The 27,024-nt window shown below is 39.7% G+C and overlaps 4 protein-coding genes across 7 annotated transcripts in view; all 4 read right to left on the reverse strand.

The window, feature by feature from the left end:
- Positions 1 to 4,120, reverse strand: part of gng12b (guanine nucleotide binding protein (G protein), gamma 12b) — a 37,403-nt gene extending 33,283 nt beyond the window's left edge. For 2 of the 3 annotated variants that reach the window (XM_007554680.2, XM_007554681.2), the window contains exon 1: positions 3,920 to 4,119. The gene's annotated coding sequence lies outside the window, so the exon portion shown is untranslated. Of the gene's footprint in view, positions 1 to 3,919 lie in introns of all 3 variants that reach the window. The other variant, XM_016672756.1, reaches the window with a different exon arrangement.
- Positions 1,395 to 17,589, reverse strand: LOC103139842 (retinol dehydrogenase 8). 2 transcript variants are annotated; one of them, XM_016672755.1, is made up of 7 exons: positions 17,001 to 17,589; positions 15,410 to 15,571; positions 13,785 to 13,964; positions 13,605 to 13,698; positions 13,160 to 13,343; positions 11,146 to 11,423; positions 1,395 to 1,411 (listed from the first exon to the last, which is right to left on the reverse strand). In XM_016672755.1, exons 1-6 carry the CDS (start codon positions 17,095 to 17,097, stop codon positions 11,187 to 11,189), a joined length of 954 nt encoding a protein of 317 aa, XP_016528241.1. In that variant the 5' UTR covers positions 17,098 to 17,589; the 3' UTR covers positions 1,395 to 1,411; positions 11,146 to 11,186. The 2 variants fall into 2 exon arrangements, with proteins under 2 accessions (XP_016528241.1, XP_007554747.1); XM_007554685.2 differs by lacking the exon at positions 1,395 to 1,411 and having other exon boundaries at positions 11,093 to 11,423.
- dr1 (down-regulator of transcription 1) lies at positions 5,240 to 9,603 on the reverse strand. The gene is made up of 3 exons (XM_007554682.2): positions 8,735 to 9,603; positions 8,446 to 8,609; positions 5,240 to 6,406 (listed from the first exon to the last, which is right to left on the reverse strand). Exons 1-3 carry the CDS (start codon positions 8,952 to 8,954, stop codon positions 6,260 to 6,262), a joined length of 531 nt encoding a protein of 176 aa, XP_007554744.1. The 5' UTR covers positions 8,955 to 9,603; the 3' UTR covers positions 5,240 to 6,259.
- A 277-nt stretch (positions 17,590 to 17,866) lies between the features above and the next one.
- Positions 17,867 to 26,699, reverse strand: scinla (scinderin like a). The gene is made up of 17 exons (XM_007554683.2): positions 26,593 to 26,699; positions 25,585 to 25,774; positions 25,363 to 25,517; positions 23,508 to 23,669; positions 23,251 to 23,400; positions 23,061 to 23,147; positions 22,038 to 22,170; positions 21,791 to 21,879; positions 21,516 to 21,722; positions 21,256 to 21,389; positions 20,871 to 20,961; positions 19,978 to 20,148; positions 19,718 to 19,892; positions 19,513 to 19,628; positions 18,474 to 18,551; positions 18,326 to 18,386; positions 17,867 to 18,223 (listed from the first exon to the last, which is right to left on the reverse strand). Exons 2-17 carry the CDS (start codon positions 25,760 to 25,762, stop codon positions 18,090 to 18,092), a joined length of 2,121 nt encoding a protein of 706 aa, XP_007554745.1. The 5' UTR covers positions 25,763 to 25,774; positions 26,593 to 26,699; the 3' UTR covers positions 17,867 to 18,089.
- Positions 26,700 to 27,024: the final 325 nt, after the last annotated feature.

Below are 27,024 nucleotides of genomic sequence, written 5' to 3' on the forward strand. Positions count from 1 at the left end.
GAATGACAGTTGCATTAGCAAACAAATAACATAAAATAAAATAAAAAACTTTCTGGAAAATTCATTTTCAAGGAAAAAACATTCTGGAACGGAAAAAGATGAAACACACCAAAAACTTTGTGAATTACTGCGTCAAGGCTGAAAAGGCCTTTATTTAAGACAGTAGTGTCCAAACAAGAGAGCTAGAATTGTCCAATCTCCTGGGGACATGAACATTCATTTTTGTCAAATAAAAATGTACAAACTACGTTGTGACTTTTTCCATTTTTGGACTTTATTTTTCAATAAACTAAAAACATAGGATTTTGTTAAGAATTTAAAAAAAAAATGTATCTTTTAATCAATATAGATCCCAAACATAAAAAAGGTCTGCCGTGACTGTGTCATTATAACACAGGTCTACAGTCTCTAAAAATGTTGAAAGTGACTGTTTACCTTTTTGGGCCAGAATATTTTTATTTTAGCCTCAAGCTAAGAGGTTTTGTGGGTCAAGCCTGAATAAAAGTTGTTGGATGCTTGTGGTTCCTTATAATACAAATTTCCAATAAATGCAATAAATGAGAAAAAAAATTGAGTTGTACATAATATTATTTTATTTTAAGGTTGATTTGCTCCAATCTAAAATTGCAATCAGGAGGCCACAGAAAATTATTCAGTGGGCCACAAATGGTCCCTAAGCCGCACTTTAGACACCACTGATTTAAGAAGATCTTACACTTGGAAAAAACATCAGTTTGGGATTTTTTAAAAATTGATATGTTTTACTTGGCTGAAATCTAATTAAAAAAAAACTGGCACCATAGTTGCATGGCACACAAAAGAGTTTCAGTTGAAATATTAAAGGATCAGTGAAGGGAGGCGAACAGAGCCCACCGTGAACGCTCCCCTCGCCGGTTGCTAAGCAGTTAATGCGTTCTGCACTCGCCAGCCTTCTCACATATGACACACTCTCTTCACAGAGAGGTTGCAACACCTTCATCCCTGCCACATGCGTTATTGAGGAGATTCACACGTGCATCAAAGCAAGGGGAGGGGAGCAGCTTCTTTGTTTTTTTTGTTTTTTTTGTTTTTTTGGGGGGTTTTTTGATAATACTCTGGACCTGCAGAGGTGGAGAGGCTGACTAGAAACATTCTCTGAAGGTCTTTGTGACCAGAGCAGTGACGCACGGAGGAGCTCCCCAGAGGCCAAGCGAGGAATTTGAGTCGAGGGACAGACAGAAGGAGGAGGGCTGGAGGTGGGGGGGTGAGTTAAACCATGCTAAGGTCTGCACCAGTGGTAACCCAGGCAACGTGGACGAATCCACTTTAACACCAACAGGCCAGTCAAGCAAAGTCTCACCAGACTGCCAGAAAACAGATCCCTGGTGAAAAACATCAGACCCAAACTTAAGAGAGTCACACACACACATATCTGCTCGTTTACAGAAAACACACCCACTGCGTAATCCTGCTGACCAACAGCCCCTCCCACATAACTCGGTCTCAGTGTGTCACGCTCTAAACAACCCTCCCTTTTGTTGTTTGCAGTAAACATCAGAGCTGCTTGTTGGGGGGGGGAAACAGGATTACACTCTGACCCGATGCAGTGGGAATGGCTGCCCTCCACTCTGTGGGATGATCCTGGAGATTCTGCTGGGAAATAAACTGATAAAGTAACACCTGTGTAGTCTGGCAGTCAACAACCAGGCCTACGCACTGCAAAGTTTGCTCATGATGACCACACATTCTTGGGCCATGTTTGCGTTGATAGGACGGCGATAGGGGTTGGGCAATATGGACTTGAAGTTTTATCACGATATTTTGGGGTAAAAATGATAAAAGTGACAATAAAAACATTGTTTTTTTCCTTTTCAGATAATTGTATGACTGTGACTGCATCATGGCCCCACAAACACAAATAGTGTTCGTAGAAAATATTCCCATTTGTAACAAGCTTCTTTAGAATTGGTTCTGAACCATAATCAATAAAACATGAATTAACATTGTGATGTGTAACGATGGCACTTGACAAAATGTAATGTTTCAATAGTTCACTGTGTGTTTCTATGACTTTACGATGTAAAGCACTTTGAAATGCCTTGTTCCTGCAATGTGCTATACAAAGAAACTTTACTTTACATGATTGCGATTTGTATCCCTAAACTGCATAACAGTAGCTGCACTGAATCATATTTTCAAATGTTTTGATATTTATTGATACTCTCATTGAACAAAGAGTGGAGAAAGTAAGAAAACTAATAACCCCATCAACATGGAGGATTTTATTTTTGGAGGATTTTAAACATCATTCATTGGAAGTTAGAGTAAAGATGACACATTAAAAATTGTTCTCATGATGAGAAATTTATCATGATAAATGATAGATGACACAGTAACTCCCCAAACCTAAATGGCAGCATAATAAAATAAGGACTATACTGCATTTGGACAAATCAAGTAATAACTGTTACAGTTTTTCTCAGTCGCTTTGGTGCATTTCTCAAATCACACTCAACACTTGCAAAACAGTAAGTGCATTTCTCAAAGCAATTCATACAACAGGTTTACCTGCAAAAAGCCAGTCTCTTTCGCAAAATCCTTAGTTCATCTCGCAAAAGTAAATTTCAAAAGTCATTGTTTCATTTTGTACGGAAAAGACAGTCAAACTGATTAGTCATACTCTCAATACGGCAGTGTGCTATGAAGGTGTGTTCTGATGTAAACTATGGATGGAGTTTTGGTGGATGACAAGTGTTGTAAATTGTAATTATGGGAGATCAATGGCAAGAGACTGGACAAGATTCACATTTACATTTTTACTGCATATTGTTGACAGTGTATGTCATTGTGATTCAAAAAGGAAAAGACAGAACTGCAGAGCACAGAGAATGAAACAGTAGAAATGGGAACATAAGACCTCCCCCTGAAGAACGCTCTGCATGCAGCCTTCCAAAGTAAAACTAGAAAAGCATCCCAAGAACGTCAGACCAAAGGGTCAAACTAGGGGCTTTGGAGGTAGCACTTACTGTGAAATTGTGATATGTAATTAAACTGATTTGAACTGAATCCTGGAACACTTATCACTTTTATCATTCTCTAAAGGTTTCACTTTACTCAGTTACTTTTATTTCCAAATGTTTCAGGGAGAAGAATGCTTCCATTATCATCTCTTGTTTATATAGAAAGGCCGTTCTAATGTGATTTTTTCCAGTCTGATCTTCTTCAATCAATTCACTGAATATGTTTAGAAGAGAGGAGGAACAAAAATTGGTGCAAAATCCCCCCATCTGCTGGACTTTACAACCCTGGATGAGCCTGCATGCATTTAATGGTATCTGCTTTGTGAATCTGGTGCAAAAACAAAGAAAGCAGCTTCAGTTGCAAAAAAAGAAAAAAAAATTGGTTCATTACAGGACTGTCTTCCCCACAGTTATTATGATGTCAGGTTTCCCGAAGTTTCTAGATTTGTCTTGTCATTTGAGCACTTTGTCGAGCCACTGATAGAGTCCAGAGTGTCTCTCTGAGTAGTGAAGGCAAAACAATCAGGGGGAAGAATGGGCTTTAACAGGTCAATATTTCAGAGACTTTGCACCAGGATACTCTAAACTGAACAACAGTCACCGTTCTACATTTATTCTTAAATATCTCATTGGTATTTGGAGCAACAGCACAAAACACGCCTCTTTGGCTCTAACTATTACTATTACATAGTTTTTGTAAATATGCTTCAGGTTTGATACCGTTGACCACCCTAAAGAGTTGTGAAGCTACTGACTTCTCATCAAACACATCTACGTAATATTTCAATGGTTCGCTTGTAAATCCATAGAAAACCCCCCTTATACTCCCCAGGCACCGTTCTGCCTCTTATTAACAGAATGTCTGCCTTCGCTGGGTTAGGGGAAAAAACATTATTATTCTTTGTGCTGCTGATACTCACCTGTGGTCTGTTTTGATGCGAAATTTAGGGATTTTTAAACTCCAACCATGAAATATTCCAAGGTGGTCTCCTTCCCGTCCGCCTGAAAACTTTCCCTGTGACTAAAACACATTCAGTTGTGTCGGAGCGAAGCAGGCAGACGGTGGGCGCAGGCGGGCTTCAGCCGCTGGCCGCTTCTGCTGAGCTGTGGGCTGGGCTGCACGCTGCCGGAGCGTACAACACTGCCCCCTGCTGGTAGCTCCGTCCGATTGCGAAGGAACTAAACAGGATCTACAATCCATAAAACCTTATAAAGTGGAAGTAGGCCATTTATCAATGGCATGAAGACAGTGTCTTCATTATTAGAAATTTAAGGACGATTATGGGCATCTTCTCTTAAATGTTCTTATGGAATATAATGACAGGTAACATTTAATTACATAGATTACAGATTATCCCAGGATCTTTTCATGGTTCCCCTGGGTTTACCTCCATTCATTGTAACACAAACTCTGGTACCATCTTTTTATTTATTTCATAAACTTCATCACTAATGAAACATATTACTGTATATAGACTGATTCTGCACAGACTGTTTTCCAACATTTATTTCTGGTAATTCTGATTTCCAGCTAACAGCTAACATTAATCATTCATTCATTCAAGATTAGAATACTTATCAGATCAATACAAAGAAAAGTTTTAACACAGAAATGCATCTTCAATGAAAGCTATATAGTATTTTTCTTAAATGTTTCCAAAAAGTTTATTTTTTTAAAATGTGGAAAAATGAGCCTCATATGTCCATATATTCTAATTATCATATACGACTGTAAACAGGATTTTTTTATAGCTTTCTTTCTATAATTACCATAGTTACCATGGGCCTCTGGACTGCCTCTCTGGTGAATATTTTGTTCCTTGATCTTCAAGATACTGTTTCAAATTTTTGTTAAAATAAATCTTTATTGTCTTTACTATGCATAAATTACAATTGTGCTTCACTTCATGTTATGAACGTTGCTATGATAATGTAGACTTCTGGGAAACAAAAAAAAAAACTGTATTCTGAGAAATAAGTATTTTTTTATGAATGTATGGAAGCAGATTAGGGCCAATGAAAAGAAAATAGTTGTTTTTTTCTCATTGGCCCTAATCCTTTTCCGTACATTCAGAGTGGGAACAAAACACACATTTTAACAACCTGATGTCCTATTTCTGCTTAAATGAAAGGCTCGTCTTTTTACTTAGGGGAAGACAGGGGGAAAACATTGTCTCCCATTTTTTGGTTCTCAAATCAGATTCGCCACATCTGTCATTAACGGGAAGAGAACAGCAGTGTGTATAAAAAAACGATGCCTTTATTGCTGAAAGAATACAACTTTGTAATAAACTCAAGTGAATGTGTATCACAACATTGTTTTCTTGTCTGTACAGTTAGAATTGACCAAAGTCACAATGCTAGATACTGCACCCAAAGAGAAGTAACAAAATTCAGCCTGGATATGAAAGCATCTTACAAAGTTAGACGTTAATATTCCTCAACATCGTTTACACTGATCTGGAGTCAGCAAAGGGAATCACAGTCGTGCCTACACCTTTAAAAACAAACTCTGGGCTTCTTAGACTGTCTATCTTTGGTTCTAGGAGACAAAAATATTCTCTCTCAAAGGTGTAGCTAATTAGCAATACTGTGGTGGTTCAATGAAGAACAAAAATGACACAAAAATATTCAAGAAAAAAAGGAGCTAAAAATTAAACAAAACTTCCATTTATTTCTTTACATAACATAAGAACTTTATATTCACAACCCCTCAAACAATCCACTGTTGAACAAATATACCAAAGGGGCAGGGGGAAGAAAATTCCTTCTTGGGAAAAAAAATGACCATCAAATATTTAATAAAGAGGAAGAAGATGCTGGAATCATTCACAAGTAGTTTATCTAAACCACCGAATGTCACTGACTCACAAGTCATCTGGTGCAGCACTAGAGGGCGCCAAACTAACAACGGAGAGACCTCCAGCTGTGTGTATACAGCGTGTTCAGAACATATCCACAAACCTACACAACAGAAAATTAAAGGTCGTTTAAACAGAAGCAACTAAAACCGGGAAGGGTGGGTTTGAAGTCATTTTCATAAACATCAACAGTTCTTTCTATTGGTTTTCAGGTACTGGTGTCTGGAGAGGGGGTCTGTCTTTAGATCCCCCCTTACATCTGTTCCTGTTCGTTCCCAATGTGAGTTTTCCAGTGCTCAAAGAAGTCCTGCATCTCCGTTGACGACCGCTCTGGGAGCCGTGTGTGTCCTCCACGCCGTCCTGGGACAGAACATGGACAGGTCAAAAAGCGACCTGGGATCACATGTCGTCCTCGTCGTCTTCGTCCTGGGACGAGCTGGCCTGCTGTGTCATGCTGGCAGACGCCGCGGCCATCTGCGCCTGCTGAGCAGCCTGCTGCATCTGCAGCCACTCCTGCTGGGCCAGCTCTGCCTGCTGCTGCCGAGCCTGCAGGGGGCGACAAGGAGACAGAGATCATCTGAAGGCAGGAAAACCACGTCATAATTTAGTTCAAAAATGTATTTATCCCAAAGTGAAATGTTGTCATAACTCATATCATCCAAGCTTCTTCAAAAAGCCATTGTGGATGTTGAAGGGGTGAGCAGGAAGGATCACTAGTAGCAGTCAGTCTCACAACGAATCCAAAGATGCCTCCGACTGAAGATTGCTGCTGTATTTCTCATGACTGTCATGACATGCTAACCGATCCATTTCTGAGTGATATTACACAGTAGGGCTGTTGTAGACGATTATTTTAGTAAAATGTTGACTATTCTTATCAGTAACTGAATAGCTACATGAGCTAGTAAAAGAAATATATGAAAGAGAAAATGCTTGTAAAAGACAATGCAGATCTTTTTTTCCCCTTCTTTCCATTCCTCGATCGTCTCCTCCATAGCTGCTACTAGCGCCTAGCATTGGCCAACAGCTCATTGGCTGAAATGAGAGCGTTGCTAAACACAGAATAGCCATCCGGCCGGAACACAACGCGTTGGATAGTAAAACAGTTTATCGAAGAATCGAGGAAGAAAATTTACCTCATGAAATTTTAATCATCGACGTCCTCAGATCATTCCATTACTTTTTACTGTAACATATCCAGAATTTTCCTTGTTCAGCAGATCAAATTAGTTTTTTTCCCTAACACATAAAATTAGGAACTTCTGCCATTTTGCCATGTCAACAGAAACAGCAACAAAACATGTTCAGTGAAGACTAGAGGTGTGCTTTGTTGCATAAAAGCAGACAACTTTGTAATTCCTTCATTTTCTTTAGGATTCAAAATTACTATTTATCTCAAATAACTTGCATAACACTTTTTGTTTAAGGTCTTATAGTCCTTTAAGGACAAAACAAAACATCCAAAACTAAAAGTGGTAGGAGAAACCGTAAGAAAACTAGAAAGACACTGCAGCAGAGGAGGTATGCTGCTAAAGGAAGGCTACGTTCACACAGCAGGGCTTTAAACTCAAATATGAATTTTTGCATGGCTGTTCATACAAATAATTAAATATGACCGAAATCAGACCTCTGTGTGAACAGTTTATGACATCAAAGCGAGCTGCATGTTAAAAAGAAATGTAGCCGTCACACAGCAGTGCTCTGTTTATGGAAGCAAAAACGGACGCCACCATCTGTGGATCAAATTTTAAAGCTATTCAGCAACGACAATATTGTCAAAAATTATAACATGAACGAAGCTGATGAAAAGAAAGCACAGCTAAAAGCGACGACCTTGACTGCAGCTTCAGTAGAGGAATCCGTTTGTGTGTGTGGTCAGAAATAAGAATGGTGAGATTCAGATGTGATGCTTCACTGAGACTTCTTTTGTAATTTCAGAACTATTATTTTGAGCCACTGATTACCTCCGGATTTACGACATGCATTTTCTTCCGGTTCAGAATTATGATGGCGCGTGTCTCATGTAAATGACATAAAAACCTGATTGAAAGCAACGTGACCTCTCAGACTACGAAAACCATCAGATATGTATTCCAATTAATACCACACAGGGAAGTGGCACAAAGGATTTTTTTGAAAGGTGAAGAGATCAGAATTGAGCCGTTCAGACTGCTGTGAAAAAGCTGAATATGATACAAATGATCAAATTTTTTTAAAAGTATGATTTGTTCCGCATTCACCTGCTGTGTGAATAAGTATGTTTCTGAGTAAATCTGACTCCACTTATACCTGTCTTTTGGAGGGCGTGTTTTTATCAGAACATGGCTGTGTGACAGATAAACAAAAGGGAAAGAGGGAGCATCTTCAAAATAATAATAAAAAAAAAGGTTGTCACAGGATTAAAACATAATCTACATACTCTAAGAATAACATCACTTCCTGACTGTGATGCAAACTGAGGTAGACTTCTCCATCCTGGCTCATTGTTAAAAAGGACATCATCCTGCTTTCCACAACACAAACTTATGCAAATAACCCACACCACCAGTAGGTGTGATGCGCTTTTTTTTTTTTTTTTTTTTTACCTTTGCAAATAACTCCTGCTGCTGCCTAAGCAGCTCCTCCTCGGGGATGCCCAGGTTCTCCAGTCGGGAGCTGGCTTTCCTCCTCTTCAGAGCCACAGTTTTGCACTCCTGCAGGACGTCTTTCACCTCCGTTATATACGATGCGAAACCGAGGCTCTCTAGCGCTGCGGTGCGAAAACGAGAGGAGAAAGTGCAGCGATTACTTTCAGTGGTTTCAACCCCGAACAGACAGCTCCACGCCCCCTCACAGACTCTAATCCCTAATGTGTGAATCTAGGAGAGCTCTCACCGTTGATGACATGTTCTGGAGAGATGGTCTTCTTGTCTGACTTGTTGCATATTTCGTTGGCTTCGGAGGAGATGAGGTGGATGAACTCCGTGCAGCAGTTCACCACCAGCTCGCGAGCGTCGTTGGCCACTCTTACGTTAGGAAGAGTCTCTTTGATCATCTTGTTGATTGCCGCTCTGGGGATTGTGAGGTCGTCGTCGTTGCCAGAGGAAGAAGCCATCGTGGCCCAGATATTTGTTTTCCTCCCAAATATGTAATAAAAAAAACCCAGAAAAAAAATAAACTCTTCTTGAAAGTGCGGGCTAGATCTTGCCCAACTAATTTCCTTCGTGAGTCAAATGAAGCCGACCAGGTTGACTGAACGTCAGTACGAACACAAACGTCATGAGGCGAGACGTTTCCTCTAAGTTAGCTATCCAAACACACGACCCCCGCCTGGTTTGCGCGCTTTAAAACAGTGGACCGGCTCTGTTAACTTGCATTAAATAAAATAAGGGTCTATTAAGCGACACCCTCCGACATACATAACGAAAAGACAGCACTACAGGAAAAAAAAAGCTTAACTAGCCAGCTACTAAGCTAGCTAGCAGCGGTGGTCCCAGCACGGAACAGAAATGAAAGCGGCACAGAGCATGGCTAAAGCTAGGCTAACAATGAGCTCCGAGCGGAGGCGGCTTTGTAAGCAGCCCTTACGAGAATGACGGCAGGAACAAATTCCTCACAGCACAGCAAGTTACTTTGCATCATCAAAATAACCGAGCAATATAAATAGGATTAAAGGTTCTAAATATTTATTTAGGATAGTGTATTCTGGGTAACATTAGCCTAATTTTGTCCGGATACAACGTCAAATAAATTACCGGAAGTACAACTTTCCTGTCATGGTTTTTTGAAGTAGGACAGCTGTTGCATACTGCCACCTTCCGGGCAAATGGAAGATAACATAATTTTTTATTTACTTTTATTTACTATACTTTAATGTATGACAGAGAAGCTCCAATACAACATGAAAGAAATTCATTTCAATATTATGTATGACGGTTATCCATGTAGTGACATTTTTCAACATAAATTTAATATAAATGCCTATTCTTGTGTGTTTTGTGACTCAAATATAATAAATTTTTCATAAATGGCATTTTTTTTTTTTGAAGGATTTCCAGGATTGGGTGTAGTAAAATATTACTATATTTAAGTTTAATCAACTGAAACATGGAGTTAAATTAATTTAATTTCCTTTGTGCTTTCTTGTACAATGGCAAGAACGCAATTCTAATTATAAACCTGAATTGTTGCAAAATATAAGATGTTTCATATGACCGAAATTAACAATAATCAGGTTTTTAAGCAGCATTTAAGCGACACTTGAACATATTGAAGTAAAGTCCATAGTCTTGTTTAAACATGAAATCTTCTGGCAGGAAACTGCTTTTCAAAATATGTATGATCTTGGTTGAGAAAATTCAGGTGCAGTTATGCTAGGTGGACAGAGGGTGGCAGTGAATGCGAAGAAACGCCATAATCTACTGATGTGGTCGGCGCGCAAAGTACACAATCTACACAAATTATCTCTGTAAATTAGAATTTCATCAAGAAGTGCATTTATTTCAGTAATTCATTTGAAAAACGGAAACTTCTGTATTTTAGATCCATAGCAGTGCTTGTTTCTGTTCTGATATTTAAATGTTCTGATATTTAATGACCTACAAAATTATTGAGAAGACCAGCAGTCAACACACTCACCGTAGGAAAGTCACAAAAACTCCTGGCTAAAGCAGATGGCTACTCACAGACAGCTGTATCCAAGAATATGGGTGGAAAGTTTAGTTGAAGTAAAAGCTGTGGTAGAATGTAGGATGTCCAAGCAACAGGAATAATCACAGCTGAAGCAAAGTTTTTTCAAGAATTTGGGGGATATTCACAAGACATCAGCTGTGATTGGAGTCAGAGCTTCAAGAGCTATTCAGCCATACGTTAATGTTATGAAATTAACTGGATTATTACAGCCCATCCATTTACTGAAAAAAAACAGTAGAACCAAAATGTTCTGCTGGATTCATATCAATAAAGATTATCTTTATCAAACACAGTATTTCTGTGTAACAGCTTTGTTTAGACTTTGAAATATTTTCGCTCAATGGCATAAAGATTACTGTAAAACTAATTTAATTTAACATGACTGTGTCTCAAAGGTCCTGTAAACAGGCCAGCTCAGTGATTCTTCTGTATTATATTCTGTATATTGTATTCTGTAGTGTAGAAAAATGCAGAGACACACTTTTTCAGAAATTAATTTATTGCTTTACAAATTTATGATATTTTAGTTTACTTTTCCATTTTAAATGTCGTTTCACTACAGCAGAAATAGAGCTAAACCTGCAGACAGCTTTGGTAGAATGTATATTTCTCTCACACACACAGAAAGAGATCTGACGTGTTGTTACTAATCCTCTCAGGTACTCTTATCTTTTTCCAAGGTAAAACTCTTGCGACTCCTCCAACGCAGCAACTTGAGGAAGTTCAGGCTGGCATTGAAGACTTTGTCGTGTTCAAACACCATTTTGTAAAACGTTTCGATGGGAAGGTCTCCGTTGGGATCGGCATATTTCAGTGTGGTCATGGGTGTGTAGAGAGTGTTTGTCTGATGGCGGAAAGGAGGATTGTCCATGGTGATGATCTTGTGGGTGTGCTGGAAACAAAACACACAGCAAGAAGTTCAGCCTACAGGCACTAAGAACTTATAATTTGCAGAAGTGTTCACTCCTTCAAATTTGTTTACATGTTGTCACATTACAACCTCAAATGACAACGTGTTTTATTGGGCTTTTATGAGATAAACCAGCACAGAATGGTTGATAGCTGGGAAGTGGAAGGAAAGAATATGTGATTTTGAAAATGCTTTCTAAGTTTGAAATTGACAGTTTGTCTTAAATATGGGAAGTTAGAGGGTGGGTCAAAATTTTAGTCCAGAACTGGGACCGTTTTCAGCAATTTTGTTTTGAAAGTAGTCTTTATTGAACAGAAAAAAACTGAAAACCTATGATGACGAATGGAGCACACAGGAAGCAAGGACAGAAGAGCATAAACAAACTGATACCAGGAAAATTCGACAAATGTGGAAGAGGAGAGAGGAGCTTAATTACTAAGGGAGTTCTGGAAATGAAGGGCTGCACAGTGGTGCAGTTGGTAGAAGGTGGTGGGTTCGATTCCTGGCTCGGGGTCTTTCTGCGTGGAGTTTGCATGTTCTCCCTGTGCATGGGTTGCTTCTCTCTGGGTACTCCGGTTTCCTCCCACAGTCCACAAACATGACTGTCATGTTAATTGGTCTCTCTAAATTCTCCTCAGGTGTGAGTATGAGTGCGTGTGCGTGTGTGTGTGCGTGTGTGTGTGTGTGTGTGTGTGTGTGTGTGTGTGTAGGTGTGCGTGTGTGGATGGTTGTTTGTCCTGTCTATCTCTGTGTTGCCCTGCGACAGACTGACCGCCTCTCATCTGAAACGTTCGCTGGAGATAGGCACCAGCATCCCCCCCCAACCCCACTAGGGACAAAGGTGCATAGAAATAGGATAGATGCTGGAAATGACAAGAAGAGCTAGTTACAGGTGAGTGGGTGCAGCTGGGGAAGGGAGAAGGTACAAGAAAACGAGGAAATAATTAACAGCTGGGATGGGAAGCAGAGTGGTAGGTTGAGGATGAGATAGAAAAACAAATAGAGTATAAAAAGGGGAAAGGAAACCTGAACATTAACCAGAAATGAATACTAATCAAATTATTTTAGTCAGACTAGATAGTATTGCTGAACATTCATTATTATGTCTCTTGGTAAGTTTTGTGACATAATCTTTCTTTTATGGGTGATGGTTTGAAAAGTGCTCAGTAAATACAAATACACACTACATGTTTGTGGTATATATTTAGAAAATATATTTAAAAAATCAAAGCTGGAAGCCTTCCATCTTTTACTCTCTAATTCACAATTATGCACTACTTTCTGTTGGAGCATTACCTCAGATTCCTGTAAAAGCCATTAAATTTTATTGTATCAAAATGTGGAGAAAGTCAAAGGGTGTGAATACTTCTGCAAGGCACTATAACTTTACAGATTATAACAGCATTGTAAGATGAAACAAGTAGGGTTGCACAGATAAATCAAACTGCAATTTCTTGATTTTAGGAAATCTGTGATTGATACATGACAGATCAATGTTATCCACAGTTCTTATCTTCATCCACAAAGGTCTGAAAATAAACCAGTTTCCTCTTTGACAATAGTCACCCAACTGAGGCCAACTTTGCAACTTTGTTGCAAATCTTCAGAAAAAAATGTAATTTGTAAAATCAGAATTAGCTTTTAGAGGAATGGTGGAAAACTGCAATTGGTGCAACAATAGAAACATCTTCCAGTTGACCAACATAAAGAACAAATACCTCTGCTACATCCTCTGCTGTCTGACCAAGGGTTTCAAAGATCTGGTTGTAGTTCTTCAGGTAGATGTTTGTGAACATGTCTGCAGTCACTTTATCAGCTTTGCTGAGGTCCGTCTTCAGGCCCTCTTCGTAAACCTTACGCTCAAACTCTGTGATCACCGGACCTGGTTCTATCAGGCTGATGCTGGCAAAGAAGTTGAACAAAAGTAGAGTGAAAAAGATGATATGAAGAAATGCTTAACTCTACCAGTAATCTAATCGGTGCCAACATGCATTGAGAAACTGATTGGCTCTGTTAGAACCTGCAGACTTCCCTGTTGCCATGACAGTGCAATTCTCATTATTGTGTCTTTGGCTGTTGTGCAGCATGTCTGCACACACGCTCCATTCAGACATCAGTATTATTTGCGAGTCTCATCATGTTGACGATGCACTTTGAACTTACTTCAGACTGAACCTCAGAGCTTGAACTGCCAAGCTTTCACAAAAGCCTTCCACTGCAAACTTAGACGCTGCATAGACATCGTTGAACAATATTCCTAAAACAGAGACAAAGAGAGAAATTGTTAGGGAAATGTTTCAAACAACATTGGGACTGAAGATGAGCAGGTCAGCCTCTCCTCACCTTGAATACCCATGACGCTGCTGATGACCACGATATGACCTCTCTTCCTCTTTTTCATGTCAGGCAGGATCTCCTTCAGCAGACGCACAAGCCCAAAGAAGTTGGTGTCCATGACCGTCTTCATCTCATCGATAGTCTGGCACTCGATGGGTCCAATCAGTCCCATCCCTGCATTACTGACTGAGACAGGTGGGCAGTAATATTAACCTTTATATTACTTTCTGCGTTGTCACAGTTTTTAGAAATATTGCCTTGCAGCAAGAAGGTCCTGGGTGCAATTCGTGGTCTGGAGTCTTTGTACAGGGAGTTTGCATGACCTCCATGTGTTTGAGTGTGTTTTCTCCAGGTTCTTCTGACAGTCCAAAAACATGACTGCTAGGCTAACACATCACTAAACTGCTGTTCTGCTTTGTTTGATCGTCTGAATTCAGGGATGTGTGTCTCTTTGTTCCCAAATTGATCAGTCCAGGATGGAGGTATAGACAGAGGATGGACAGATGGATGAAAGACGGTAGCCTCAATTAGGATTTCTTGTGTGTTTTCAGTTAACTTTAGGGTTGAATACAGTAGACTGAAACAGACTCTTTCTGAACTTCCCGATGTTTTGTTTTATTTTTTTTCTAGTTTCTGCTCTGTCATGTGGATTCTTCACTTTTCCACACCCTGACCTCCCTCACCATCCTACAGTCCCTACATATAATACATGACAGTCAGGAAGAATATTGTCATTGGTAATAAACTAAATGTCAGCTAGTAGCAGATGGCTTCTCTGATTGACATACAGGCACAGTGTAGTTTCCTCCCTACTGCACTGTGCAACTTTCAAATACCATATCCATACAAGGACTGGCAAGATGTGTGCTTTGTGTGCCTTAATGTGCTTTGTGTCTCTGGCTGACCACTAATTCTGTAGGGTTGTGTAATTTTCCTGAACTTCCATTGAGTTCCCAGTAGATGGCAGTGTATGAAGCAGCACAGCAGAGTCCAGAGAAGAAGCCAATGTGAAAATTGAGGTGTATCATACTATATATTTTGGTATTGATCCAATAACAATACCGATACCGATACTTTGTAGTATTTAAGTTTAACATATAATACAACTCTAGACTTTTAGGTGTTTGTTTTTCTATTTAGTTATTTTTGTCAAAACCTGGGAAAAAACTTGGATAAAGTTTATAGGTGTCTAAAAAAATACATGATAAACAGAAACAATAGGAAAGCAGAGCAAATTTCTGTGCATTTTTCTTATGTAAAGTACAAAAACAAAAATCATCATTTGAATGCACATCAAAGCTTTGGGATAGAGTTGAGAAACTACAATAGAAAAATGAAAGCAATTTCAAGAGGAAATCTGAAACTAAAGTATTGATCCAATACTGATCCTGACTTTATTATTGATATTTTGGATTTATCCCCCCCTCCCCTGGCATGTACACCATATTTACTCTTACACATACAGAACAAGAAAACTGTATTGCCTCACTGTGGGATGTACTATTCAAAATTTTGGCATGTATTGTGCAAGAACTGTGTTTTAGTGTTTCTACAGTGAAAAATGTGTGCACAGAATGAGTGAAGCTTTGAATGTGTGGGTGTTTTTGCAGCAGGTGTGTGTGCAGGCTTACTGAGGATGTCCACCCTGCGTTCCGGCAGGCTGTCCACGCAGGCTTTGATGGATTCCTCACTGCACACGTCCAGCTGCTTGATCTCCAGGGTCCTGCCCAGAGTCCGGCCGGCCGCCTCAACCAGCAGTTCAGCCTTACCCACGTTTCTCATTGTGGCATAGACTACAACACACAAAGAAATAGTCATCTGAAAGAAGAACACAGCTGTGTTTCATGCAGGTCTACACGATATGTAGGATAACATCCTACTGCACATTTATGATGAGACATACTATGGGTTTATTTTCTAATTAGGCTCCTACTTTGCAGACCAGCAATAATTCAAATGGATAAACTGTGCTGTCAAAGTGGTGGAACATTGGCAGCTGTTCAGATCAACTTCATCTGCCTTTTTCTGGATCGTACGATGAGACATTATTCATCCCATTTACTCAGGATAATCCCTGGACCTCAGGGACTTTTCTTTCCAAGAGAATACTGTATGAAAGCTGTTCACTGGGATATTGTGGTAAACAACACAATTAATAAACACATGCCTCCACGATCTTGATTATTTAAAATCATAAAATGTTTTTCACCACTGAGTTTTTTGTGCTCTCTCATTTATTTCTCTCATTAAACAAGGAATCAAATTCCTGAAACTGGAAGGTATGTAAGCCTGTCACAATAATCCAATAATCAATTAATAGCACGATGAATTAAAATAAGCTCAATAATTCCCATTCTGATGATTCACGGTTGTGGTTGTAAGTGCTTTTTTTCTTCTGTATTATTTATTGTTTGTGTTTTGACGTGTTTTATTTTGGGTATTTAAAATATCTTCCATTTCCACTTTTAAGTTTTATTTATAAAATTAAAGTGTATTAGTTTTGTGAGAGGGCAAATTTGCATTGTTATGCACTTAATATCTTACTGGCCTGGAAACAACAATATTATCATTGATCTCTATAATTACTGGGATTATTTGTTATCCAATTAAATTTGTTACTGCAAACGACCAAGAGGAATGAAATTGACAAAAATATGAATTAATCTTCAAATTTCTATGCACATGTAAACTGTTTTGTTATTTATGCTAACTAGAAGTCAGGGGGAAATGACTAGAGCACCCAGTCAGGTAAAAACACAAACACAAAATCTTAAGTATTTTTGGTCTAGTTTCTAGTGAAAATGTCTTAGTACATTTGAAATAAGACAAAACTAACTAACAAGTAACTAAGCAAGAAATACGAGATTGATTTAAGTAAATGAATCCTTAATATTGATGAAATATATATATTACCACACAGGTAATATATATATTATATATATATTATATATATATATACACACACTGCTCAAAAAATAAAGGGAACACTCAAATAACACATCCTAAATCTGAATGAATGAAATATTCTCATTGAATACTTTGTTCTGTACAAAGTTGAATGTGCTGACAACAAAATCACACAAAAATCATCAATGGAAATCAAATTTATTAACCAATGGAGGCCTGGATTTGGAGCCATACACAAAATTAAAGTGAAATGTTATCAAATTTAACCCAACACGTTCAAGCTTTGAGGAGAAGCAGCGAATCGAAACAATTTACCCATGAACCTCTTCTTCTCGTCTTTAGCGATCCGGGCCGCCAGAGCCAGGCCGATCCCCGAGGAGCAGCCCGTGATGAGAACCACCTTCTGGTTCATTGTGCCCGCTTTGTTCGCGTTTGTCTCGCAGAATGAAGGAGAACAAAAGGGTGAGCGAGGTGATGTTTGGGGCGCTCTTAAAGCCCACTCCTTAATCCACAGACCTGCAACTCAGCAGAAACCTTGTGCGCAGGACCCGAAGATTACAAACAAGCGTGGCCAGCACATGGTGCAGCTGCACAGGAGGATTTAGGTTAATGATAACACGGCTATTGTCGTAGGAAAACCCAGGTGTGGGACAAATCAAAGGCTTGTCAGACAGAACATGGGGTCAGATAAGAGTTTTATTTATTTATTTTTTATTCAAATTTAGGTTAAACATTTATCTTTACAATCTGGGCCAAAACATGCAAAATTTGATGTCAAATTCAAATCTCTACACTGCAAAAACACAAAATTGTACCAAGTATTTCTAATCTTCTTTATAGTGCAAATATCTTAGTGCACTTGAAATACGACAAAACTAACTTAACTTGTCAGCAGGATATAGGAGCTTGTTTTAAGTAAATAATTCCTTAATATTAAAAAACTACTATTTCCACTGGCAGATTATTTCACTTGTAACAAGAAAAACATGTCTTGTTACAAGTGAAATAATCTGACAATGGAATTAGTAGATTTTCATCAATATCAAGGAATTGTTAACTTAAAACAATCTCTTATATTTCAAGTGTGCTAAAATTTGCACTATAAAGAAGATTAGAAATACTTGGTACAATTTTGTGTTTTTGCAGTATAGAATTATTTGGACCTTTTTTAAAAAAAAAAAATCTCAGTTTTTGAGGCCACAAAGCTCGGAAAACAAGATTGCATAATGTTGTTTTTTTCTTAATGAGTTGCAAAAACCAGCTGGTTTACTGAATACACATGAATAACAGCAAAGGAAAATGGCAGGAGGTTTTGTCGAACATATTTCAAACACTGGGTTGCATAGCTTTAAAGTATTTTTTTCCCCACTAATGTTTTTTTTTTTTTTAACTTCCTGAAGGCGGCTATGGGTTCCAACGGAACATGGGGTCCCAACCATGGAACCAGCCAGTGAAGGAGGGCGGCTCCTGCCCCTGCTTGATGGTGGTGATGGGGATGCCGCGGCGACCAGAGGGGTCTGAAAACAAGTACTCCTGGGCTGAAAGGAAAATAAGGAGAAATTAAGAACCTCAAAGTCAGGTGTGTTCTGGAAACATTCTTAACAGCCGGTGGTGTTGGGTTGAGGAGCAGGCGGTTGTACCGATTTTAGGCGCTCCAGTCTTCTCTGTTTCATTCGCATCTTTTCCAATCCAAACGAAGACCTGAGAGCAGAAAAGTCGGAGTGAGCTTAAACACAGGAAATTACATGAAAACACATTTACCACAGAACCATGTCATCGTTAGCGGACCTGATCCCACGTGTCCAGAATCATGACGTCATCAGTTGCCAAATCAATCTGTGAGAAGTCGCCTGGCACCTCTTCTGCCTGCACGTTGTCAAACACATGCTTATGTAAATATGTGGTGCTGTGCAAAAGGTATTTTAATCCTTTAAATATTTAAACATCAGATTCACAAACTTGGGATTTATGTGACAGAGCAAGACACAATAGCAAATAATGGGGAACTGGAAGGAAAATTATAACATTTATTCACTGGAAAAATCTGAAAAGTGCAGTGTGCATTTGTGTCCCCCTTGAAATCAAAGGCCTCAATAAAACCCGGTTTAGATTAGGGATGCACCGATCCACTTTTTTCACTTCAGATACCAACACCAATAGGAATTGGATACCAATATGCAGTAGCATTCATGTACTGAAATACAAATGTGTCTGATAACTCTGCTCCAGTACAGCTCACTTAAATACACCAATAGCTGCATAAGCTTGGTAAAACATGTAAAAATAACACAACTTTCATTTGTTCAGTCAGTGAAGTTAGGAGTAGAACAACCAATGTAAAATAAACAAGAAACTGAAACTGAGAAGACGGTGTTCTGCTAAGATGAGAACAAAATGAAGCTTCTTGGCTAACATGCAAAATGCTATGCGTTGCACCAAACTGACAGCAAGATGTTGCAGGTGGCAACATCTTGGTGAGGGGATGAATGCAGAAACGATGGGATGAACTCAGGGCAAGACTGGTAGCAAACCTGTTATAGCATGCAAAAGATTAAGATGGGAGCAGAGGTTCCATTTTTACAAGTGCGATGATTCTCAATCTGTAGTTCCATGGCCCAGTCAAAGCCCTGCCCTAAATTTGACTGAACAATTTGATTCAATCGAAGACTGGTCTTCACAGATTCTCTCCATCTTATCCAATTAAGTCATTTTGCTATTTTTTCTTTTTCCTCCATTTTCTAATTATTTGATATTTTGTGTTGGTCTATCACATAAACAACATATTTGTAGCGGTAAACAAGACAAAATGTGAAACTTGAACACTCACAATGAGCTGACCAGTCTTATTGGAACAGGCAAACAGTCTTGGTGGTTTCACTATGTTCTGGAGGTTCTTGGAGGTCTGGTATTCTTTCTTCCCTCCCAGCGCTGCCCAGAAACCAGCTGCCAAAAGGATAATATCTGATTAACTCAACAAAGCACTGATCGCATTGCCATGTTGCAGTGATTATGCGTCTACTTTTGCCTGTCACCTGGTTCCTTGGATTCCTCCACCTCTGTGGCAGTTCCACCCAGCAGGCTGGCAACGTATTTGGCTGCAGTCATCTCATCCGGACTTGCTCCCTTCCCCTTCCACACGAACAGGGAATTTGCTGATTTGAGCACAAACACGTCGTTAGTGTTCAGACTGGAGGCCGTGGCTTCCACCTGGGTAAAAGAGATTGAAGATTTCCACAGTTCAGCACAAAAAGCTTCACTTCCACGTCAACTTTTCTCAAGAATCAAGGCTGACCTCAACAGCCCGCAATGCTTTGGTGGAGCTCTGGCGGATATGGAAGAGGCGAGTGCTGGCGGGTTTGCTGTCTCCACCCTTGCGGGACGTCCCACCCAGGTGGATGATTAAAGGCTTGTCCTTAAACAGGCTCACCAGGTGAGGAGGCTCTTGGCTCTGAGTGACCCGGACCTGTAGAGACACAGATGATGCATCAAGGAAAGTTGTGTACCCAACGAAAAACCAGAGGGAAAATATCTGGGGCTTAATGGTATTCAGGGAACCAAGGAGGAGTTAAAGTAAGAGTAATATGAAGATGTAGAGAATCCATGAAAGCTCGGTATTTTAACTGGATGTGGGTTCTTTCTATCTGAAATCTACTTGAGTGGAGTTTCTTCTTGTTTCCTACCAAAAACACTAATCTGAACAAAATGATTCCATGAGGTCAACCGGTTATACTTTGATTTGGTACCAATGAGCAATTTTCTTTAGTCCTGGGTAGTCAGAGTGGTAGTGCTGCTTGGAGATCTTTAGACACTGTAGAGCTTCTTGGTTTTCTCTTGGTAAGAAAGTCCTTGGTTGGAGATCTCTGTTGGAACCAGGGAGGTTGTGTAGAGTCTAATAAGCTCTTGGCTTAAAAATTAAAGAATTACAAATTCAGCAAAACACAGAAAGTGGTGCTGACATCATAATGAAACAAGTCAGAGTACCCAGAGAGAACCTGTTTCTGCATCGGGAGAAGATGCAGAAGGACCGAGCCTGGGATTCGAATACAGGACCACAGTGCTACCAACTGCCATTACGTGACCCATTACGCGTGAGAGCATAACAAATGTGCTGCCTGTCACTTTAACCAAAAAAAATGAATGAATGTTTGTTGCATTCAATAAAAATACAAGATGGGGATAACACACCTGGGTGGCCACTCCTCCCATTGAATCGTCCAGTTTGACTGTGAGGAAAGCTGAAGCAGCCAGTTCATCCTGACTGCACTTCTGGCCTTGCCTGCAGCAAAGCAACACCAGGTTCAGAGCTATGAATGCTTGTTTAAGCTTTGAGCAAAAGAAGCAAGAAATAAATTTTCTGCATTCAGTCTATTAGCTAATATACATCATTTGTTTAAAGGATAGATACATAGGAATGCTAATTCTCTGTTGATGTTGTGAATAACAGGAAATTTGGTCATTTCAACTTATGCAGATAGTTAAACTCGTTAGAAGGCTAGAAGAGATGTACATAACACCAACAGGGACCAGTTTGTCTGTAGCCATCTTACAGATGATGCAAAGCTGCACCCACCAGGTGTAGATGATGTGCTTCTGCCTGCCTCCATCGCTGTAGGAATACAGCACCAGATAACAGTCTCCTCCATAGAAATGTCCATAGCTGGACGGGTTCACAGGGGCCTTGTCCCCTCCTTCCACACGCCAGATCTACAAACACCCAATAGTGTCATATGTAAACACTACTACTACTACTGCTATTAGTAGTAATATTAATAATAATAATAATAAAAAACAATACATGCTTTGTTATTGTGGCAGAGCCCGTGACCTCACCTGGACTTTCCCAGAGCAGTCATCCACCATGCCATGCTGGGCGGCCATGGCGTTGTTGCTATGGAGTTTTGAGGCATCGAAGGGAATCTTCTCCACTTTAGCAATTCTACCCACAGTGTAGGTCTGGCCTGTGGCTGCTCCCTCCAGCCATTTGAAAAAGAACTGCTTGAACAGAGTGGTCTCACTCCCCGCAGGAATGATCTGGACCTTTTATTGGGAGAAACACACCAAGCAATGAATGTGTTTCCATCACACCATCTAACTGACTGCATTACCTTTGTTCTTGGAGAGTAATTCTTTTCTTTGATGAACTTTTGGGCCATGGTCCACGCTTCTTTGCGCTCAGTTGTGTTTGCATTCGGTCCTGTTATGTGGGATGTGGTACAACGGTCAGAGCTGAACAAATTTAGTCTGTTCTCCAATGGAGAAGTAGCAGAATACTAGCAGATGCTATAAGCACAAATTGTTCATCAAGAAATGTACAAAATACAGCAAAAAGAACAGAAATCAAAAGCCTAATACCTTTCCAAACAAATATGTTGCCATCAACTCCATTATCCAAGATGTAGCATTCACTGGGAGAGAGCATGTCTTGTTTGAATGGGTTTGAACTGGCCACTAGAGATGTTGACATGTTTCCAGAAGCATCAGAAATCTACCAATAAAAGATATGACTCAGACTTTTCAGTGTACCACTCAAATCTATTAGATACCAGCAACATGCAGGCCTGTCACAATAACAAATGTTACTGGACAGTAAATTGTCCCAGAAGTTACTGTGATAAATGATCACATTGTTGTTTTGAGATGATTTTCAAATAACATAGTGGTAATGGCATAATGATATGAGAACACATTCTCAGAGATTAAATTTAAACAAAATTTTTTTTTCAGGTAGAATTGAGAAACTATAATACAAAATTAAAATAAATGTGCAAGAAGCAATCTAAAAGTAAAGTATTGATTTTACCATGCTTGTATCGATCAAATCCTGAAATCGACTTGGAATCAGTATTATCCATATTTTTGGATCAATCCACCATCTAATTCAAATACAACAGGAAGTACAAATGCTGTTGCTCCATAAAAACGGTAGTGCTCCAGACCGCTAGGGGGAGTCAACCACCAAATCATATAAGACCAGATCCTCAGTAAAGATGGGACATCCAGTAGTAAGTTGTAGTCTTGTTCAAAAACACAGTCTTTTACTATGACATAGAACAACAGCATATTTACGGAGGTAATACCTCCTCCTATTGGTCTGGAGCATTTTCATTTTGTGGCACGAGTTCGCAGTGTTTTGTACTTATTGATGTTTTTTGTTATTTGTGGCATTTCCCCTTTTTTGGCCAGTACAACATTTAATCACCAGGGAGACAAAACACAAAGAAGTGACACTGCTGACAAAGGAGTCATCCAAAAGAATGCTTTACTTCCACAGACTACAAATACAAAATCCATTTTGTTTGACTTGGTTTCTGTAAACTTTTGAGATAAAAAGTTACCAACATTTCATTGAGGTATGATCACCAGTGGTATATTTACCTGATACAGAGATGCCTTATTCTTCTTGGGCTTCTCATGAGCCACATCACAGTTTCCTGAAGGGAGATTCGGCTTTGGACCAAGTTCCTGTTAACGAGCAGAGATTATTGTTCGTAGACCTCATGGAAACACAACCAGTGACAAATATTTTGTGTCCTTTAGTGAAGAGTCGAAGAAGAAAACAGCTCACCTTGATGACAGCCTCGGGTTCATCACCCTCATCAATCATTTGCACCTCAGCACGGCCATGTCTCTCATTGTCACGGATGTCTTTGGCCATCTGAGTAGCCTTGAGACGCTCATAGCGATTGCTCTCACTGCCAGACCACTGGTAGATAACCTGTTGTTGCACCAAGCGAAAGAGAAGGAATCAAAGGGAGGAGTCTTAGTTGCTGCAAAATCTTTCTAATTAAGCATTGGTTTTCTTTAGCTCAGACTTTGTCTTACCTTTCCCAGGTCGATGATGAAGCAGTCTCCTTTGTTGAAGCTGTCCCAGGACAAGGCCACCTCAGTGGCTCTGACTGTACGCCGACCTTTGACGTGCAGCAGCCGCTTCACATTCGTGTCGTTGGTCACGACATGCTTGAAGCCTGAGTTTACTCCACCTTTCTGTGGATAACAAACCATTTATACCTCTGCTGCCCCATTCAGAACAGACCCGCAGTGGTGAAAACAATGAATATGTCAGACGTCATCATCCTTCTATGAACTTTGTTCATTTCATTCTGGAAGGACAGAGACATGCTTCTTTCTAAAGCACACACCACCCTGTTTGTTCGGCTCTCAACAACCAAAGCAAAAACAAATGAACAAATGATCCCTTTGTGATCCGTCCATCTGCCCCTTCTTGGAACCAGTGAATTTTGACAGGCTTACAGGTAGCAGGCTAAAGTACCAGGAAGTACACTCCCATTAGCCACAAATGCTTTTAAAGCCACAACTATTTAGGCCTTCTGTCTAACACCTTATTATGTCTAGATGTAACAAAATACAGCCTTCTTAGTCGTATCAAATTCATTTTGGTTAATTGGACTGAAGGATAAGTTTTGTTGTGCTTCCAACTAGAAATTCAGAAAATCTGAGTACAAAGATAAAGCTCCATTACAGTCCAGCGATTCCCATTAAGAAAATAAGAAATGATCTTCCTAAAAATGTTGGTCGATGAAAATGTTCATGTTGCAATTGTGGTCTTGGTTAATTTATTTACAAGTAATGCCAGAGTATTACTTGAGTATAACACTGGTATTTTCCAGTGTTATTTCATGGATCAGAAGCTTACAAGTTTGGGATATTATCATGTAAATAAATCTTAAGATTGGTTTCATTGCAGTCCCAATGAATCCAGTGGATTCTCCAGGCATTCTGAGGCAGGAAATCTGAAACGGACCATCTTCAGGACGGGGTGAAATGGAAGCAAGTCTGTGCAAAAGTTTTGGACAATAAAGCAGTTGGAATGTGGTGACTCACGGCATCATGGAGCAGAATCTCAGAAGAATGTTTCCAAAAGCGAGATCCTGTCTGACATTCTTGTTCTTGTTTTTTGTTCTTGTTTTTTTTTTCTTTTTTTTTTTACACAAAAATCTTTCAGATTCAAGAAAAGAGTGATATTTGACAGAATGTAGAAGTTCATGGCATCTGTAGCAGTCTGGTATTTTGGCATTGTCAGAGCATGTCTCTGTTTGGCAGCTCAAACTCTCCATGGAAACCCTCTATGGAAAACCAGGAGGAGCAGGCAACCACGGATCCCAAAAATAAGCCCACAAATTCAACTGCTCTGCTTAAAAAGTTCCATTACTTTTAAACATGGACAAAAAAATCATAAAAAACAGAAGATATCTAAGTAACACTTTATGTGAAAGGGTGTTCATAAGACTGACATAACACCTGTTATAAACATGAAGGAGTCTTCATGAATGTTTATGACTGTTGTCCTGAAGTGTCATTCAGTAAATAATGACCCTTGACAATACAAAAAAAAATCAAAGTTGAACTAAAAGTTGCATTAAAAGCTCATCAAAAGGGTCAACTTTGCATTATTGGGAAAATAATGAAATTTTTACTGCAAAGTTGCATTAAAGCTTGCATTAAAAGTACATTTAATGTAAAGTGTCATTAACTTTGCATTAAATGTGTCAGTGCTTACCAAATGACACTTTGTGACAACAGTCATAAACATTCATGAAGACTGCTTCATGTTTATAACAGGTGTTATGTCATGTTTAGCACAGTTTCATGTCAGCTTTATGTTCATCCTTCAACTAGAGTGTTACTGATGTGTAAAATGAGAACAGGAGTATTCCACCTTGTACTTGATGCCAGACTTGAAGTAACCCTGAAAGGTGAGCGACTCTTCGTTTTGGAACTCGTTGAATTGGACCGGACCACCACCAAGGTGATCATCCAGCTGAGTGATTAGAATAGCAGCAGTTCCAGCCTCATCTTTGGTGGCTTCATGACCTGCAAGCGGGACAGGAGTTCAAAAAGTGGCAGGAAAAAAGAACAGGGGTTTGTAGGTCGGACATACCGATCCATGAGTGCACGTTGTAAGAAGGAGCCGCGGTGGTGTGGAGGACGATGTAGGCGTCCCCGGTGAAGAAGTCTCCATAGAGCTGTGTTGGAACCGGTGCCAGATCCAACTTCTCCACCCGCCATATCTCCAGGCCGGGCTTCTTCCCAGCTGTCTTAAACGCCTGCTGTGCCATGGTGCTGAAGGCCTTAGAGGAGACCAGTTTTCATTAATGACTTGACCATGCTGCAGAAAACTACCTGATAAGTTTCTTGCATGGAAGAAGTTTAAATCATCTTCAGTAATGTAGCCGTTTGAGTTTTCTGACTTTTTTTTTTTCCGTGACTTAAACACGTACCCACAGTTATGCTCCAAGACAAGTTAAAAAAACGACCACTAGCTTTGAGGATTAAAGCGTCGTTCATGAACTCAAACGTTGAACCACATCATCATCTGCACATTAGTGTTCTTTGTTTTGTTTCCAATAAACTCCAGCAGGGTTCCAGGAACATTTCATTGCTGAACCTGTAATACAGGCACTTTTATTTATTAACTCAGCTGCTCTTGAAGCAGAATGTACTGGATGCAGCAGGGTGTGTCTGGCCAGCCTTCTGCAGAGCCATACTGCAAGTCGTCTGTGGGGCGTTTTTAAAAAACGAGCAACCACACCCTGAGAAAATGCATCTACAGACGCTAATTGTTGAAAGTATGATTATGCCCAAGTGAATCGACAAAACCGTCCACACCCAAAATATCCAACATACAATCACGTAAAAATTCTTTGTTTCCATGACACCAAATCATAATGCTCATTATTTAGTCATTCTTGGTTTTACTTGCATGCAGCTTGTGTTAAAAGTTTGTTTCAGGAGATGCATAATGCAGATGGAGTTCAGGCAGAAGCATGATTAGCCTGGCAGGAACTTGTTGCTATTGTTATTGTTGTTGTTATTGTTGTTATTGTTGCTATTGCATAAACAGTGACACGACGGGAAAGATTTACAGATCCAAGATGTTTTCCTTTACCTGGGTAAGGAGAGAATCAGATGCTGGTTGTGGAGAAGCTGCACTGCTGCTCTTCCAATCGTCCGCGGAGCCAGTTTGAGCCGCCGTGGGCTATATAAGCAGTCAGGACATCCTCCCTCAGACGAAGAGAGGCGTGTTCAGCCACATCCAGGCCCGGCCCAGGCTGCAGAACCACACGCACACACAACACACGCACCTCCTGATTCTCACTCTTACATAACTTCAATTTTAATTGTGGGGATTTTAATTGTCACTTTTAATTTACTGCAGATCATCTATATTTGAACGTGTACAGAAAAAAACAGGAAGTGAAATCTGAATGAGATGTAAGCAACTTTAACGTTTACTCTGCATGTGATGGTTTTACTCCTTCATAAGGACTTGTGTCCAACAGAAACACAAATGTAACACTGCAAAACTTTCAGCTAGAAT

Source organism: Poecilia formosa, unplaced genomic scaffold (assembly GCF_000485575.1).
Source record: "Poecilia formosa unplaced genomic scaffold, Poecilia_formosa-5.1.2 Scaffold65, whole genome shotgun sequence".
Classification (NCBI taxonomy): domain Eukaryota; kingdom Metazoa; phylum Chordata; class Actinopteri; order Cyprinodontiformes; family Poeciliidae; genus Poecilia; species Poecilia formosa.